The sequence below is a fragment of the Tamandua tetradactyla genome, chromosome 4 (assembly GCF_023851605.1).
Source record: "Tamandua tetradactyla isolate mTamTet1 chromosome 4, mTamTet1.pri, whole genome shotgun sequence".
NCBI lineage: Eukaryota > Metazoa > Chordata > Mammalia > Pilosa > Myrmecophagidae > Tamandua > Tamandua tetradactyla.
Genome location: NC_135330.1, coordinates 195,707,106 through 195,724,727, shown reverse-complemented (window position 1 = coordinate 195,724,727; position 17,622 = coordinate 195,707,106). Strand labels below are relative to the sequence as shown.

Genomic DNA, 17,622 nt, shown 5'->3' with positions numbered 1-17,622 from the left:
CACAGAAATGGAGTGCTGCAGACCTGAAAGTTAGCATAGCTATATACAATAGTTAAAGTAACTGAAAAACAGATCAGGCCTCCGTTAGAGATAAAAACAAAGAACTCTGGCTGAGACTAAGGTAAATCAGAATACAGAGTAAAATATGGTAATATATGTGTTTAGACCTTCACCTACCGTGGGAGACTAAAGGCAGAGAAGTTACGTCTAACAGCTAAATTTTCTGTAACACACAATCTAAATCTACCTGTCTGGATAGCTCATTTGAACAACTCAAACTCCTGGAGTCCAGAACAGGAACAAGGCCTTGCAGCTCTGTATAGCTGAAATGTAATACCTGGATGTATCTCAGGATATGGTGGGCTGATAGTTAAAAATCACGGGTACAGTCCCTCAAGAGGCCAAAGGGGGGAAAAAACTGAACTATAAAACTTTCCCATCTGGGAAACCCTAGGTACCCTCTCAGCCACTGGGGACTCCAAATAAGCCAAGCCCTTGCTTTTGAGGCTTGCTCTTAAAACTTATTTGTGTAATGGACAAACTAAGACTACTTATAATGAGGACTAAGAGTTGCTTCGAGGAAACCTCTTTTATTGCTCAGGTGGGGCCTCTTTAAGACCAACTCTATAAGGAAAATCATTACCATCCCCCCTATACCGAACACGATCATTCAGGGGTGAAAGTCTCCCTGACAATGTGAGGTGTGACTCCTGGGGATGAGTCTGGCCTGGCACCATGGGATTGACAATGCCTTCCTGACTAAAAGGGGGAAAAGAAGTGTAATAAAATAAGGCATCAATGGCCAAGAGAGATCAAGCAGAGTGAAGAGGCTATTCTGGAGGTTCTCTTTTGCAAGCTTCCGTTACATAGTGCTAATCGCCATGGTTTTGCTAAACCCCAGCCAACATCACTCCTGTTAACTCTTACTACCTAGGGCTTGAACTGAGACTCTATAAAAAAGTTTTGTACATTAAGTTCGCTTTCCTGGAACCCCTAATTTCCAGAAGGTTCCTAGGCCAGATAAATTTTGAAACCCAGAAGAACCAGCCTAAGATCTTATCAACTAATCTCATCCTCTTATCCTTTAGCGTCCATACCCTTCTCTACATGAAAATGTCAGAATGGGCATTGCCTCAAGAGCCTTATAGATTGGGAGAAGGCTCAGAGGAGGAGTTGTAACAGAGAAAATAGGATTTAACCAACAAATATGATTGCTGAATTACTATACTGATATTTCTTCTAGCTTCCAGTGTTTTGGAGCAGCTGGAAGGAAAAATCTGAAATAGTGGAATGGTAACCCATAACGAACTCTGAAATCCGTTCTGTAACTTCTTGGTGAAGTATACTTTGAAAATTACTGCTTTTTCTTTGTATTTCACAATTAAAAAACATTAAAAAAAGTTTATATACATAAAAATGTTCAAATGCCTACAGCAGTTATCACTGTTTAAGATGAAGGATCCAAATTCTTACTGGCTTTATCTTTACAATAAATGTGCATTATTTTCTAATCAGAAAAAAGAGAGGGGCAGGCTTGGGAGTAAATTTGGCCAATTATTAAATACTGGGTACCTGCAAAATATTTTACCCCAAGACCATTAGCTGCCACCCTTAAACTTTCTCAGTAACTACTGTTACTAGTCACTCCAGAAGTGGTGCTATCTGGAATCTGGATGCCCAAACTTTAAATGAAGTTCGGGTGGAACCCATATGATGATGATCTCAGCACATCTAACCGCTGTGGCAATCACTCAACTCAATCCCACCTCTACCAATCATTAGCTCTGGACTCGTCTGTTTCCTTCTCTGCGAAATAGGGTAACAGTATGCCCCTCAAAGGAAATGGGCAGGTTTAATTGATTTATTAATGTTTCTAGATAACAGGACCCAACATACAGCAAACTTTATAAGCCTTGGTTATTATTCTCTCCCAAAACAGAACTGCTGAATGTTGTCCATTATAGCTAAAGAAATAAATGTCTTAGAGAGAAAGCTGACATATGTGACAATATGTAAATTTCTTGCACATAACACAAAAATAGATTACATTTTTCCAGTTACGGATTATTTATTGAACAATCATTTAACATCATTCAAAGTTTTCATAATAAGGTTTCCTGCCCTCCTTTGTGAGAGAAAAAGGAGACAAGTTGTATGGGAGAAGTCTATACTCCACAGCACTATACTTGTCTATAGAAGTTTATCTAAGGCCAGAGAATGATGAACAAAACAATTACACACTCACACACAGTGTGCAAAGCATTACTTAAATCTGTAGGGGTGCTTTTCCTAAATCAATGTAATGAAAATTAAAGATCTAAAAATTTAATACATCCAGCTGTACAAATTTCCAGGAACTAGGTACTACTTTTCATTTTTTATGTTTCAAATCCTTATTATTCTACAAGTACAAAATGAAGCAAAAAAGGAAGACAAATTTCTGATAACTTTAATCTGTAAAACTGATTACAAACATAATGGGTGAAACCAAAGGCAAAAAACCCTTCAGTAGCTTATATTTTGTTCATAATTATTCAGACAACGCCAGTGTATAAATATTATCTAAAAACATAACTTATTTTTTTCAAGAGCAATAATAAATATTAAACTAAAAGGAATTAACACGCATTCAACAAGTCTCAAACAAATATTCATCAAAATGAGGTAAGTCTAATGTGTCACTTGCTAAAGAATTTAATGCTGAGGTGGAAAAAAACTCATCAAAAATATCAGCCTTCATGGAACTTTCCAAGTTCAATGCTCTAATGCAGGAATTATTAGACAGTGAGCCTGCTTGAACGTCAGACTGATTTGTTTTGGTGGGGCTGCAGTAATTATGGTCCTGTCTCAGAAGTGTGTTTTGGAGACCACTGTTTGGTCCACTGTGTTCTGCTGCTGGGACAGGGTTATCTCCCATTTCCAAGTACCTAAAGTCAGCGTCTCCATTTTCTGGGTGCTCTGTTGAAATGGGAGTAGTAGGAGATAATAATTCTGCTAAAATTTCTTCATGAGTCTGATTACTGTATGAGGCAACACCAGAAATTGTGGTGCTTCCAGATTTATTGTCTGCAATATCAATCTGATACTGTAGTTCATTTAACAAGTCTTCTATTGACTCACAATCATTTGGAGAACCACAATGGGACACATCCTCTAAATTTTCACTTGGAAGTGTTCCATTCTGGGGGGAAGACATAAGAGCAGCTAGTTTCTTCTTCTTTGCCTTAAGTTTTTTAAGAAGTTTTAGACGAAGTTTATGAATCTGGCCATCAACTGAGTCTCCATGGTTTGCTGAAGAAATACCATTGTCATTTCCGCAAGAACTGTGACTGAGGTGAGCTCTGTATGAGGCGCTTTCACACTTCTTCAAAACTTCCGATTCAGCACTCACAGTGGCACACACACGAGACACTGTGCTGTCTGATGATGGATTACTTGGTGGAGGATTACTAACTGGGGGAGGCTTACTTGTACATCTATGCGACTTCCTTGATACCCGGTTAGCTTTTGGGTTTACACCTTTAGTTTTAAAGCCACCAAAATTACTTGCCCCTTTAACTGAAGACTGCAAATCAGTTATAGTGCTTCTCTTCTGAGCTGAGACACAAGGTGGCATAAAAGAAGCACCTTTGCTTAATAAGCCTTTAACCCAACTTCCCACAAATGGTTTCTTCTGATTTTCTTTCAGAGACCTACTCTGTAACGGTTTAGCTGTTATGACTTGTGAGTCTGCTGCAGTTTCTCTCTTCAAAGTAGATACCTGAGAAGTAACATGTTGTTCCTGGGTTAATGTCTCAGTTCTGGGTGAAAGGAACTGTCTTAACCTAGTGTCCTTCTCTGGGGCAAGTGCACCTTCCATTGCTACTGACGTTGTCCCTTGTATAAGTTCAGTAGTATGAATACTGTTTGCAGGCGTGGCCACTGCAGCACCTTCTGCATTCATCTGTACTGACTGCATGTTTGTACTTACAACTTGAGATGGAAAGCTGAAATCTGCAATTTGGTCTTGGATAAGCTTTTCCTTACATGGAGCAGGCACCATAGAAGCCATTAGTAATTCCTGTGATTGCGAAGTATTTGTTTTGGCAACTCCTGCATTTTCTCCCATAGGTTTATCTTCTATTAGGAAACCTTCAGAGTTAACCTGTATTTCTTCAAGTGTCAATGTTATAAAATTATTGTCAGCCAAATCTTCTGGACCTGAAAGTAAATGATCTCCATTAGCCACAGCTTCATTTTGCGGAAGAATATTTGAGGCAACTGACATAAGTGGGGGCTGAGTGACTGAGGAGGCTCCAGCAGAGGCAGGGTCACCCACAGAACACGATGCTGGAGGTGCTGGTGTCTTTTTAAGTGGAAAGCAGGCAGCTGATTTATCTGTTATTTGGGATGTTTTTCTTTCCCAAATAACAATATGAATCTCCGAAGAAGGAACTTCAAATTTCTCATGCCTCTCAGAACACGGTCCTTTCAAGTCATCGCATTCCAGCCAACTTCCTTGGGGGAGGGAGGGAGAAAGGAAAAGAGGTTAGATGTTCAGAAACCATCAACCAAGTTAAACCTCTGGCCTTTTTAGTTATGCCGTTGAACAGACCAACAGACAGCCCTCTAAAACTTGGCCTTGTCCGTATATCACCATTTTTCTCTGCCAGATGTTAAAAGTTTTTATTTGGATAACAGAAGTTATGTACTTTCATATCCAGAAATGTGAAAAACTGAGCTAGTTCTGGATAGTTTACACTCTCTCCTAAAATACCCATAAAAATTAAGACAAAATATAACTTTAACCTTTGGGAGCTTAAATTTATCCAACAATGTCAGAAAATAAAGTAAGTGCTTTCATATATGAGAATATTCAAAATAAATAAAGCTGGCCAGCTCATGTACCAATATTTGCTTTGATTCTTATTTTATCTCTGAGCATATATTTTCTCATTTCTAAAGCGGGAATGATACGATGGATGACACGGGAAGTCTTTATGGAATAGGAGTAGATTACAGTGTTAAAAACTAAAGTATTAAGACAAGAACTGTGAAGAGTCCCTTATACATAGCAGCTTGGTAGTTACTGTTGCCACATAATTTCCAGAGTGAGGTAGGCAGGTAGGTCATGACATAGTGAACTAAAGTGTGAACGATAGGTAAAAAGTAACAATCAAACACAGCTGAGGAGGAAAGGAAGGTGGCTAGCTACTGGTAGGTGATGAGGGGTTACGGGAAGCTATATTTATTTATATTTTACTTACTCCCATGTGGTAATATAGGAAAAGCTAACCACATCTCCTGGATGGGGAACAGCCTTTCAATAATCAACAATTATCTGTGCTTTTATTACTGACTTTTCTAAACAATCCACATTTCCATGGAATGCAATGGGAAATTAAAATTAGTTTTTTTCTTTTTAGTTTTTGCTTATGTTATTGATATAAACAATATCAACATTTAATAATACCATTCAAACTCTGAACAAGGTAAAACTTTAAAGTAATAATTGCATATAGAGGGTGAGTTTCAGTTTGAAAAGTTCTTTTATAACATGTTATATAATCCAACCAAAACACCCCCAGGAGGAATATGCAGGAGTTTTTCAAATACGGTTAAGTATCCGAACAATAGAAAATGGCTATATCAAAGTAACACCTTACCATCTGCCTGAACACTGAGAGTCAAACAAACTCAATATTAAACCACAATTAGACAAATGAAAGGGGAAAAAATGAGTAAAATTCACAAATTGTACTAAGCCTTCTACTGAGAAGTTTAATTACTTAAATAATGGCTTCACATTTAAATATAACTGTTGGCAAACTACAGATTTCTACTTCACAGTGACAGAAGGGTTATATTGCCTCTAATGTGTAATAGTCTTAGAAATAGATGTTTACTTTTTTTTTTGCTAGCTAGCTTTGAAGTAGGGATAGGTCTTAAGATGGATGTTAGTAAGCAGACACAGGACTAACAACTGCAAGCTAAACAAAACTTTTTATTTATGCTGTTTTTTCTTAATTAAAAATCTCAGTATGAGGCACTTTCTTTTAAAAAATACAAGGTTAGATATATAAAAATTAAACCACCTACCATTCATTTTCGATAATGATTATATTTACTCATGTAATAGAAGCAAAAATAATAAGTTGAAAAGAGTAAACTGCAAGTCAACAGTAATATATACTTTGCATTCTTTGTCCAGAAAAGAATCATACACATGCACATGTGTACACTCATAGATAGGCTGATGTCACAGGGAAAAAATTAGCAAGGATACTCAAATCACCCAACCTCCATGGTGGCTGGGCATGGGGGAGGGGGAGAGAAATTAAAGGCAAAGGCAAGGAGAGAGAGAAAAAGATTCTGGCAAGTCTGTTTCTTTTTTTTTTCATTAGAATGTAGTTTCTATGCCTATTCTCATAAAATAAATACGTTTAAACACTTACCATCATTGCCTAAACTCCATGTGATGAAATGATTATTTGCTTGGTACTGAATTACGGATGTTATATGATAAGGAGAGCCTTCGAAATGAAACGAATACCGCTCTATGTCACTGTGTGGTAAGCCTTCTACAAAGTGCAGCATGAGTACAGAACCTACTCTGTGGGGGAAAAAGGAAAGAGAAGGCAAACAACTTTAATGCCATGTATCTGCTTATACCAAAGGGGTCTGAAGCTAACAAGTCCCAAAAATCCCTCTCAAGGTTAACTGCACTAATTTTTCTTGAGAACACCCAGATGTGTGTCTTAATTAGAAATGAGAACTCTCTCTAAGAAGCCGGTAACACTAAACCCTTCTCAGAATGGTATAGACAGTCGGAAGCCATCAAGCAACAAAGCTCTATCACAGACCATTAAACAAAAATTGCTCTTTCAGGGGCAATGCTGCTTTAGCTTAAAGAAAATCGGCAACTACTTCATAGAATTAAACGGAAAAATTCAGACCTTCTAGAAATTTCTTCGGCAGTGAGTGCCCAAATTAGTTGCTTTTGTTGGGTGGGATGGGTGCTATGTGAAAAAAAAAGTAACAAACCTAAGAGACTCAAATAAACTTTTTTTTTTTTAAAAAACCCAGCATGCTAATAGGCTCATTATTAGGGTTATCAAGTTAAAATTTCTATTTGGGAAAAGCCCAATAGTAACTAAGTAGAGAAGAAAATACAATCTACTGATTGATTTCTTGCAAACTTCAAGACATCCATAATTCCAAATAGAACCCAAAGATGAGCCTCAAATAACTAAATTTAACAAGGCTCTCAGGTTTTAAGAAAAATGTCAGAGATCCCTTTTCCTAATATTTAAACAGCTGTCAAAAACTTATATAACTTATCAAAATTTATTCAGCATAAATTAATTTGAATCAATGTCCAAAATATAGATTATTTAGACAGACAAAGAATAATTTAGAAATTACCTTTGTCAATCATTCTGTTAGAGAATAATCAAATCTTCGAAATTTAAGTATACATAAATAAAAAGTCCGACAAAACTGTCTGATGCTGAGCTCTTTCCCACTGTTTTTTATCGTACCCTATTCCTTTGACCCTAAGAAGTAACCGACGGAAAACATACCATTAGGAAAGAATGCTGCCAATTAAACTACACGAGGCCATCCATCTTAAGACCTATCCCTACTTCAAAGTGAGCAATATGAATCAAAGATACACAGTAAAACTGAAGCTGTATCTCACAGCTGGATATACATGGTTAGGGCATCTGCCTGATTCTTCAATGACCAATATTTATTTCCATCCACCAAATATGAAACCTTAAGACAGCCTGAGGCTGGTTACAAAAACAACTGTTATCAGGCTATACAATCCCAACAGTTTCCTGTTTTCTTTGTATGAATTTAACACATACAAAATGTTTTATTTTTCAGACATGCTTATTAATATGAATAAAAATAAGACACTGATACATTTTATGCTTTTTCTATGTTCCAAGCCTTCAAAAATATTCTTTTACAAATCAGCAAAAGTAAAACCTGCATTGATCAAAAGCCACACCTAGCATACTTCCTTGGACATAAGAGACATTCTAACTCTAGTGAAATACAAGTAAATCCTCCCAGATACCAACAGATTACCTTTTCAGAAAACACCAAAGTCTGCTTTAAGATCTAGACAGAGTAGCAACTTGATTTTTCTCATCCAACAAAAAGAAAAAAAGAGAAGACATCAATTAGAGCAATTACATAAATTTTAAAACACTCTCTTAGGATGTGAAGAAAGAGGCACACTTATCCACTGTTGGTGGGAATGAAAAATGGTACAACCACTGTGGAAAGCAGTTTGGCAGTTCCTCAGGAAGCTAAGTATAGAACTGCCATATGATCCAGCATGAGGTCAAGGACACAAATGGACGTTTGCACACTCATGTTTATAGCAGCATTATTTACAATTGTCAAGAGATGGAAAAAGTCCAAACATCCATCAACAGATGAGTGGCTAAACAAGCTGTGGTATATACATAGGATGGTGTATCGCACAGCTGTAAGACAGAATAAAGTCATGAAGCATATGACAATATGGATGGACCTCGAAGACATTATGCTGAGAGAAATTAGCCAGAAACAAAAGGACAAATATTGTCTCAATGATATGAACTGATATTAATGAGTGAACCTGGAAAATGTCAGTTACAAACTCAGGTTATCTATCAGGAGATATTAATAGGGTCAAGACTGGGTAATTGGTGCTGAAGGGATACTGATTGTATAACAGGACTGACTGTAAAAATTCAGAATCACTACCTGATTTTAGCCTAATAATGTAAGTACACTAAATGAAACTGAACGTGAGAATAATACCGGGAGAAGGGCTGGGGGTATGTATGAAACCAGAAGAAAGACAGTTGATAAAGACAAATGGTATAATTTAGGAATGCCTAGAGTATACAGTGATGGTGATTAAATGTACAAATTAAAAAATGTTTTTGCATGAGGAAGAACAATGGAATGTCACTATTGAAGGGTGTTGAAAACAGATGGTCACTCATATTTTAAAACTTCAATTTCTGTGTAAGACCAAAGAGAGAAATGTTTATTTGGTGTGAAATTTTTATTTTGACTAGTGCAACTCCTAATTTAACTTGTATGGTCAGTTTACTTGAACACCATAAGTACATGGAATCTTGAATAGGGCACGAATTTTTTTGGTTTGTTCAGGTTAATGTGATGCCCCAATAAATCCCAGAGTGATTCGGACAGTGAAAGAAGTACTTGCAAAGTCCCCTTGGGGGAATAGGGAGAAAGGGGGAAATATTTAACTTCTCCATTCGGAGAAATCCTGATGTTTGCACAAGTGGGGACAACCAAATCAATAGGCTGAGTCCTAGATCTTGGGGTTTGCTCCTATGAAACTTATCCCTGCAAAGGACAGGCTAAGCCCTCAATCTTGGGAGTTTGTTCACATGAAACTTATCTCTGCAAAGGAAAAGCTAAGACTACTTAAAATTAGTCCTAGGAGTCATCCTCAGAGAATCTCTTTTATTGTTCAGATATGGCCTCTCAGCCAACACAGAAAGCAAACTCACTGCCCTCCTCCTCTCTACATGGGACGTGACTCCAAGGGGTGTAAACTTCCTTGGCAATGTGGGACAGAAATCCTAGAATGCGCTGGGACTCAGCATCAAGGGACTGAGAAAACTTTCTCAACCGATAGGGAGAAGAGAAAAATGAGACAAAGTGTCAATGGCTGAGGGTTTCAAACAGAGTTGAGAGGTTATCCTGGAGGTTATTCTTATGCATTATACAGATATTTCCTTTTTAGTTTAAGGTGCATCAGAGGGGCTAGAGGGAAGTGTCTGAAACTGTAGAGCTGTGCTCCTGTAGCCATGTTTCTTGAAGATGACTATATGATACAGCTTTTGCAATGTGACTGTGTGATTGTGAAAACCTTGTGTTGGATGCTCCTTTTATCTACAGTATGGACAGATAAGTAGAAAATATGGATTTAAAATAAATAATAGGGGAAACAAGTGCTAAAATAAACTGAGTAGACTGAAATACTAGTGATCCGTGAAAGGGAGTGGTAAGGGGTATAGGAAAAAAATAGGGAGAACAAAGTTTAAAATATATTGGGTAGATGGAAATACTAGTGGTCAATGACAGGGAGGGGTAGGAGGTATGGTATGCATGAGTTTTTTTTAATTTCTTTTATTTTTTGCATTTTATTTCTTTCTCTGGAGTGATGCAAATGTTCTATGAAATGATCATGATGAACAATATACAACTATGTGATGATACTGGGAGCCATACGTTAAGAATGTTCATGTTTTTACGTTTGTTTCGTTTGTCAATAAAAAACAAACAAAAAACCAGGCCTAAGAGTCACCCCCAGAGAACCTCTTTTGTTGCTTAAATGAGGCCTCTCTCTAAACTGACATGGAAGAGAACTCACTGCCCGCCCCCTCTACATGGAACATGTTTCCAGGGGTGTAAACCTCCCTGGCAACATGGGACAGAAATCCTGGGATGAGCTGGGATTCGAGAAAACGTTCTCGACCAAAAGGGGGAAGAGAGAAAATAAAGTGTCAGTGCCTGAGAGATTTCAAACGGAGTTGAGACGTTATCCTGGAGGTTACTCTTACCCATTATATAGATATACTCTTTTTAGTTTATGCTGTATTAAGAGTGGCTGAAGAGAAGTACCTGAAATTGCAGAGCTGTGTTCTAATAGTCATGTTTCTTGAAGATGACTGTATAATAAAAAAGCTTTTACAATGTTAGTGACTGTGTGATTGTGAAAACCTTGTGTCTGATGCTCCTTTTATCTAAGGTATGGACAGATGAGTAAAATGTTATGGATAAAAAATAAATAATAGGTGGAAAAAGGTTAAAATAAATTGAGTAGATTGAAATACTAGTGGTCAATGAGAGGGAGAGGTACGGGGTCTGGCATGTGTGCATTTCTTCTTTTTTCTTTTTTTTTTGCTGGAGAGATGCAATTGTTCAAAAAAATGATCACGGTGATGAATATATAACCATGTGATGATACATCATTATAGAATGTTAGTACGTCAAGAATGTTTGACAATAAAAATACATTAAAACAAAACAAAACAAAAAACACCCTCTTAAATACACTAGTCTCTCTGCTAAAAAGATCAAGTAGTAAGTACTCCAATGCTGAGTAAAATGATGCAGATGCAGGCAAAATCCTCAAAGTCCTCCACCTGACTTTCTGTTAGCACGACCTTTCATAAATTTCTGGATTTTAATATCTATGAGGTGAGATGCACCTTACAATTGATGGAACACAGTTTAACAGGCATCATTTCTTTCTTAACTCTATATTTTAATGGCACAATTTATTAACAGTAGCATCTTGGAGTCAAAACAAAGCACATGCGTCCTTCTAGTACATCTTCCTCTCTGGGTGACCACAGGCCCCCTAAAGTCACACTTTCTCCACCCCATAATTTCAGCCCGACTCATTCCCTGCCTCTAAGTTAGGCTCAGATCCCTAGCCTGGCACTAGAGTTTGTTCTCAGGCTTCTCCCACCTACAATGGCTGGAGTGTCAGTCATAGATAATGCTCAAAGTTGAGAGCAAATCAGGTTCTGACTTAACCAGAAGAAACCTGGTTGGAACAGGTAGAAAGAAGTGGAACCGAGAACCCACAAGGGATTTGAGCTAAGACTCATTTGCATTCACCTTCCACCAGGGGTCTGAATTCCTCCCTATGGTGTCACACTCTGGAAAAGAAAACAGAAAAGAGAGACAAAAGGCCCAAGGCAGTTACTCTAACGTGAGTACCCAAAGAAAGTACTGAACCACCAAGTCTCAGGTCCAAAACAGCACCACAGTTCTGAACCAATGGCCTGGACAAGTTTTTTATTTTCATCTCAACTGATGTACTGTAATAACTCATATTTTAGAAAATGCAAACTTAGCAATGCAGATTGAAAACATGTATTTGTTAACTACAACAATGAAGGTTTCAAACAGAAAAAGAATTGCAAATGTAATTCTTAAACTTCATTACATTTCATATCTAGTATATTATTGTTTGAACTATTTCAAACTCTTTAGACAAAATACGAAAACTGATATGAAATCAGCTGTAGTTCAAATAATTAAACTTGGCTTTACACTAGTTGTAACAAGAAAATATATCTTTAGAAAAATTCAGTTGTTCAACAAAGGTTTACATACTGTGTTCTGTGGAGGTAGTCAGGAATCTTATAAATAATAAAGCATTTTCTGCCAGACAATGAAGATTTAAATTAAGAAGCATAACTTTAACTACTTTATACATCAGTACTCAAATGAAAAGTTCACAGGGGAGGGTACAGTTTATCTATCTTAAAAAAAAAAGTCTCAAATTACTGTACTAGACTACCGAAAGTTCTTTACAAACTGAAAAGAAATGTCTTTGTTTTCTTCCCACCACTCCCCTATCCTGTATGGTACAAAGAGTTGTTAAATAAATCACTGTTAAATTTAACTAACTAAGCTCTTGAAATGCCAATCCAGAAGGATATTCGATAAGAGTTTCCTGAAGATGATGGTAGTAATGAGAGGCTTAGTTTTTAAGAGTTAGAGCAGTAAAATCAAATCTAAGTTCTTGGGCGTCTTGTCACCATGCTCTGACGGTAACACCTCAATAATCCATTGAAGAAAAGTAGCAAGTTTGGGCCCACTAGATGTCATTCACCTGATTTATCAATGGACATTATAGGGGAACACATTAGAAATGTAGACTATGGGAGAAGGCATTTAGGGAACTTAAAACACCATTAGTTTTTTTGTTGTTGTTTGTGTTGTTTTAAATTTTTGTTTTTGCTTTTGTTTGTTTTTTGTTTGCATAAGCAGGCACCAGGAAATGAACCCAGGTCTTTGGCATGTTAGGTGAGAACCCTGCCCACTGAGCCACTGTGACCCAAAACACCATTTGTTTTTAAATGCTGTTAAGACTGAATTATGCTTGTTATCATGGTGGACCTAATTTTTTTTAGGTTAGCCCTAAAAATCATTAAATTTGCTTCTAAATTCCACTACATGTCAACAAATCAAAATATAAAAAGTTCAAAGTGAAAAACAAGAAAGGACCTTAAAAAACCTAGTCACTTAAAATGTAAGTGAAATTTTACATACTAGTTCAAGTTACTTTTGAAGAACACAGGAAATATCCAGTTATAAATTGTGCTTATAAACTGGCTCCCTGGAACTCAAAACACATTTTCCATTGAAACACTTTTATCTAATGGACACATTTTCAAATCAGAGCATGAATCTTTAATGTTAGTAAAGCAACATTATAAAAAATAAACTTAATATATAAATTTAACATAACAGTATAATTTAAGATTATTTGCTCCAATGCAACCAATTAATAAAGAAACAGTACCAGTTTATCTTCAACACTGGAGCTTGAAAAAAAGCAAGTATAAAAAGAGTTAGATGAAATATACACACTACCAACAGACTCAACTAACCCGATGGTCCATGTGACACTCACATCCTGCTCCCTCCTCTACAATGCTCAGCATCAAGGACAGGACTTAAAACAGGATCCCTCAACATTTAGACCTCAAAAATTTGACAACACACTGTGAGAAAAATTACGGAGTTCTGGTTTAGATATCTCCTCTACCTTCCCACCCTGTCTTTCCACCCGAATGATAACAAATAGTACTGAAAGACTAAAACAGGTAAAAAAAAAAGACATTAGGTCCAAAAGGATAAAGAAAAATGGTCCAAAGGGCAAAGTGAGGGCAAGTAGACAAGAGTAAACAAGAAGTTAATGAATATTTAGAAGACAAAAAGCAAACAAAGAAGTGGTAACTTATATAGCACAACAGACAGCATGACGAGGAGCTGCTTTCGAGTGGGCACACTGATGAGAATGGCTTATCAGCCCCAGAGGATCCTTAAAAGACTCAATGTTGATAGGCAAAGAAAGATGTGGAATGTAGGGGTGAGGTCTTGAGCTGAAACCTGGGATAATAAATGAACGTGTGAGTGAAGGGCACCTCCATGCAAAAGTCCAGAGAAATCAGTACAGCCTGGAAGACTGGAACAAAAGGAGGAAAGGCAGTATAAGTGAGGCTTTTAGGAAAAAGAAAAGGGAACCCAAAATGGAAGCATTTAGTGTTTGGAAAACATATTGACAGCTGTTTGAAGTAGTTGGAAAAAATTAGCCATGGATACATAAATAAATCAAATGAAACCAGAACAGTTAGTAACTCTAGGGAAAGTAAGAGTTATAAAAGAAATGAAACAGCCATGTACACGGCGAGCACTCATCACTGATTTAACCAAATATTTAAGAGTACTGAAAGGACTTTAAACAGAGCTAGGACCCAGGTGTTAGTATAAGGGCCTTAATCCTCAAGACTATAAAAGAGAAGAGATGCCCCAAGAGCAGAACAAGCACATCGTTATTTAGTGTCATGGAAAACACTTCCTATAAGGATTTAAAGTACATGCCTGGGGAGGAGAAGAGGGAGGGGAAGGGAAGGGAAAGGAAACTGTTCTTTTTCCTTTAAACCTTCAGTACTATATGATTAACAGAATTTATTACCTTGATGAAAACAAACATTTAGGAGAGACTGAGGGTTTTCTTGGCACATCCAAAGCCATCAGAGAAGTTAATGTCTCAGGTTATTATATCAAATTATACCTCAAAACGACTCTTTAATGTAGAGTCAGAGGTAAGAGAGGCTGAAAATGAAGGTTAAAGAGAATATCTATGTGTATATATGCTAAGAAGAGAGAGACAAACTGCCTAAAATGGCGCTGACCTGCAAGTTAAAAATCTGGGGCTTCTGGTAACAATGGAAAGGTAATTCTGACCAATCCTCTTACTAAGGACAAATAGAAAAGCTGGACAAAATGTAATAACATCTGTTTGAAGGCAACAGAGAACTTACAAGATGATGAAGAATTAGCAGGTTGAGCTCTGGAAGACAAATTCAGCAAGATGACCCAATGGCTCATTTATGAATCATCTTAGCTCTTGAAATCAGATTACAGTAATCTGAGAATTCTAGGCACTCCAGGGTCTTGGCCAAGGAGAGAAAAATGGAAGTTTAACACCCTTAATGAGAGAAAAAAAGGCAAAAGAAAAGACACTAGGAGAATAAGGTCAGAAAATCACCTAGGTCAGCTCTGCAGAGGTTCATGACAGAGGCAACTGGCAATCCATAAATACACTAACTCAAATATCAGAAAGGTAGGTGGTAAATTGTCCCTTTTAATTCTCCACCATAAAAAAAATTTTAATCCACCTTCTGTTTGTTCTTTTCACTTACTTTTCCAATACCATTTTTCGTATCTGTGACTTATTGTTGCAGTTGTTACATGGCCCAAAATGGGCAGCATTAAGGGGATGCCACTCAGGGATGACGTTTGTGAACGTGACAAGATTCTTCACACATCTACACAAAAAGAAAACACAATTTAAATTCACTTGAATTAAATGAACTGATATTCACACTAACGTCTAAAACGAAAAATTGTTTCCCTTCACCTCTTTATTCATACTTTCAGACTCCCCAAAGGACATAATAAACTAAAATGACCACATCCTTCCCTGATCCTAGTGAAAAAGCTCCCTGTGGAGTCCCCATATCTCGATACCTATAGTTTTTCAACTATCAGATGGAGAAAGTTATTCTAAAAGTTTCTTTTAAGAATCACTGGCTTGCTTTTTAGTTTTTTTTTTTAACCTTTTAAAGTTTTGAAAGCTTTATAATTTTTAAAGCTTTTAAAGTGGAAGCAACCAGGATTTAGGGGAAATAATTTTTCAGCACTTCTCATGTAAATGCAAGTTTTAAGATTCCTTTTTGTGGAATGAAGAGCTCTTTGCTGTTCACAAGGTTGTAAAAATTACTTTCCCTGCCCCACATTTTTAGGACTTCCTATATTCCCCCACTCAATTTGGGGGGTCACAATCAGAAAGAAGAAAGCGTGAGGAGCTCTTTTCTTGCATCTGCAGTGGGAACCTCAAAAGCATCCATCTACTGCTCCAGGTCTGTCAAACAGATGCATCCACTGACACTGTGTACGGACAGGTCTGTGGTGAGGCTGTCCCGTGTATTACAGGACACTGAGCAGCATCTCTGGCCTTGACCTTCTAGGTTCCATAAGTACTCCCCTCATCTGTGACAACCACTGCCTCCTGACATCACCAAATGTCCTGAGGGGGAGAGGAAGAGGCTACAGCAAAAATCAACCTTAGTTGAGAACTGATGTTCTAAGATTTTCAAAATATACTAAAAGCCCACCCCTTATTCAAATACCTCACAATCTGGCTAGTCGTTCCTGAAAAGCAAAACCAAAAAGGGGCATTTCCAATCATATAATCAGTGAATGCACTCAACCTAATTTTTCTGCTTCTTTAAAATATAGTAGAACATCAGCTGCAGAACACATTTTCTACAGTTTAACTAATTCTAAATTTGCATGTTAATCTGAATACCTGATTATAAAAACTATCTAAAAAAAAAAAAACTTTAAAAACTGTCTGTGCAGGGCAGACTACAGTGGCTCAGCAGGCAGAGTTCTCACCTGCCATGCCGGAGACCTGGGTTTGATTCCTGATGCATGCCCTTGCAAAAAACCAAAACAAACAAAAAAACCCACAAAGAACTGTCTCTGCAGCATAACTGCATTCACTTCATTTAAAAAAAATTAGCAAAAAAAGCAATTACATGTTACCTAAGAGATACTTTGTTTTAAAATTTTTTTTGTGAAATACAATATATACAAAAAAAGCAATAAATTTCAAAGTATATTGTAGCAAGTATAAAACAGATTCCAGAGTTTGCTACAGCTCTACAATTTTAGTTTTTTCATTCTAGCTGCTCCAAGACATTGGAAACTGAAGAAATATCAATATGATTCAGCAGTCATATTCCTTTGTTAAATCCTATCTTCTCTGTTATAACTCCTTCTCCTCCTTTGATCCTTCTCCCAATCTTTAGGGGTTATTTGGGCTATGGTCATTCTAACATTTTTCATGTTGGAAAGGGGTATCAATAATATGGCATGGGGGTGGAATTAGTTGGTGTTTTTGGAGAGGCTGACCCCTCTTGGTTTCAAGACTTACCTGGTCCAGGGACCCATCTGGAGGCTGTAGGTTTCTGGTAAGTTACCCTAGTGCATGGAACCTTTGTAGAATACGATATAATGCACTGGGTGTTCTTTAGGATTGACAGGAACAGTTTTGGTTGAGGTTTGGCCAGTTATGGTAGGCAGCAATGTCTAACCGAAGCTTGTGTGAGAGTGACCTCCAGAGTAGCTTCTCAACCCTATTTGAACTCTCTCAGCCACTAATACCTTATTTTTTACATTTATTTTTCCCCTTTTGATCAGGAATGCATTGTCGATCCCATAGTGCCAGGGCTAGGCTGATCCCTGGGATGAGACTTCCCCCCCTGGATATCATGTTCCACTTAAAGAGGAAGGGTAATGAATTTCCTTGCAGAGTTGGGCTTAGCGAGAAAAAGGCTACATCTGAGGAACAAGAGAGGTTTTTATGGAAGTAATTCTTAAGCATAACTATAGGTAGGCTTAGCTTCTCTGCTACAGAAATAAGTTTCTTAAGAGCAAGCCCCAAGATCAAGGAGTTGGCTTATTGACTTGGGAGACCCTAATGCTTGAGATAATACCTGCGATTTC

The 17,622-nt window shown here is 37.3% G+C and overlaps 1 protein-coding gene across 4 annotated transcripts in view; it reads right to left on the bottom strand.

Moving 5' to 3' along the window:
• Nucleotides 1-2,433: 2,433 nt before the first annotated feature.
• USPL1 (ubiquitin specific peptidase like 1) overlaps nt 2,434-17,622 on the bottom strand; it is a 48,361-nt gene continuing 33,172 nt past the window's right edge. For all 4 annotated transcript variants that reach the window (XM_077158961.1, XM_077158964.1, XM_077158963.1 and 1 more), the window contains 3 exons: nt 15,252-15,377; nt 6,435-6,592; nt 2,434-4,497 (listed from right to left, as the gene is read on the bottom strand). In XM_077158961.1, the coding sequence (XP_077015076.1) occupies nt 2,630-4,497; nt 6,435-6,592; nt 15,252-15,377 (2,152 nt within the window). In that variant the 3' untranslated portion in view covers nt 2,434-2,629. The remainder of the gene's footprint in view (nt 4,498-6,434; nt 6,593-15,251; nt 15,378-17,622) is intronic.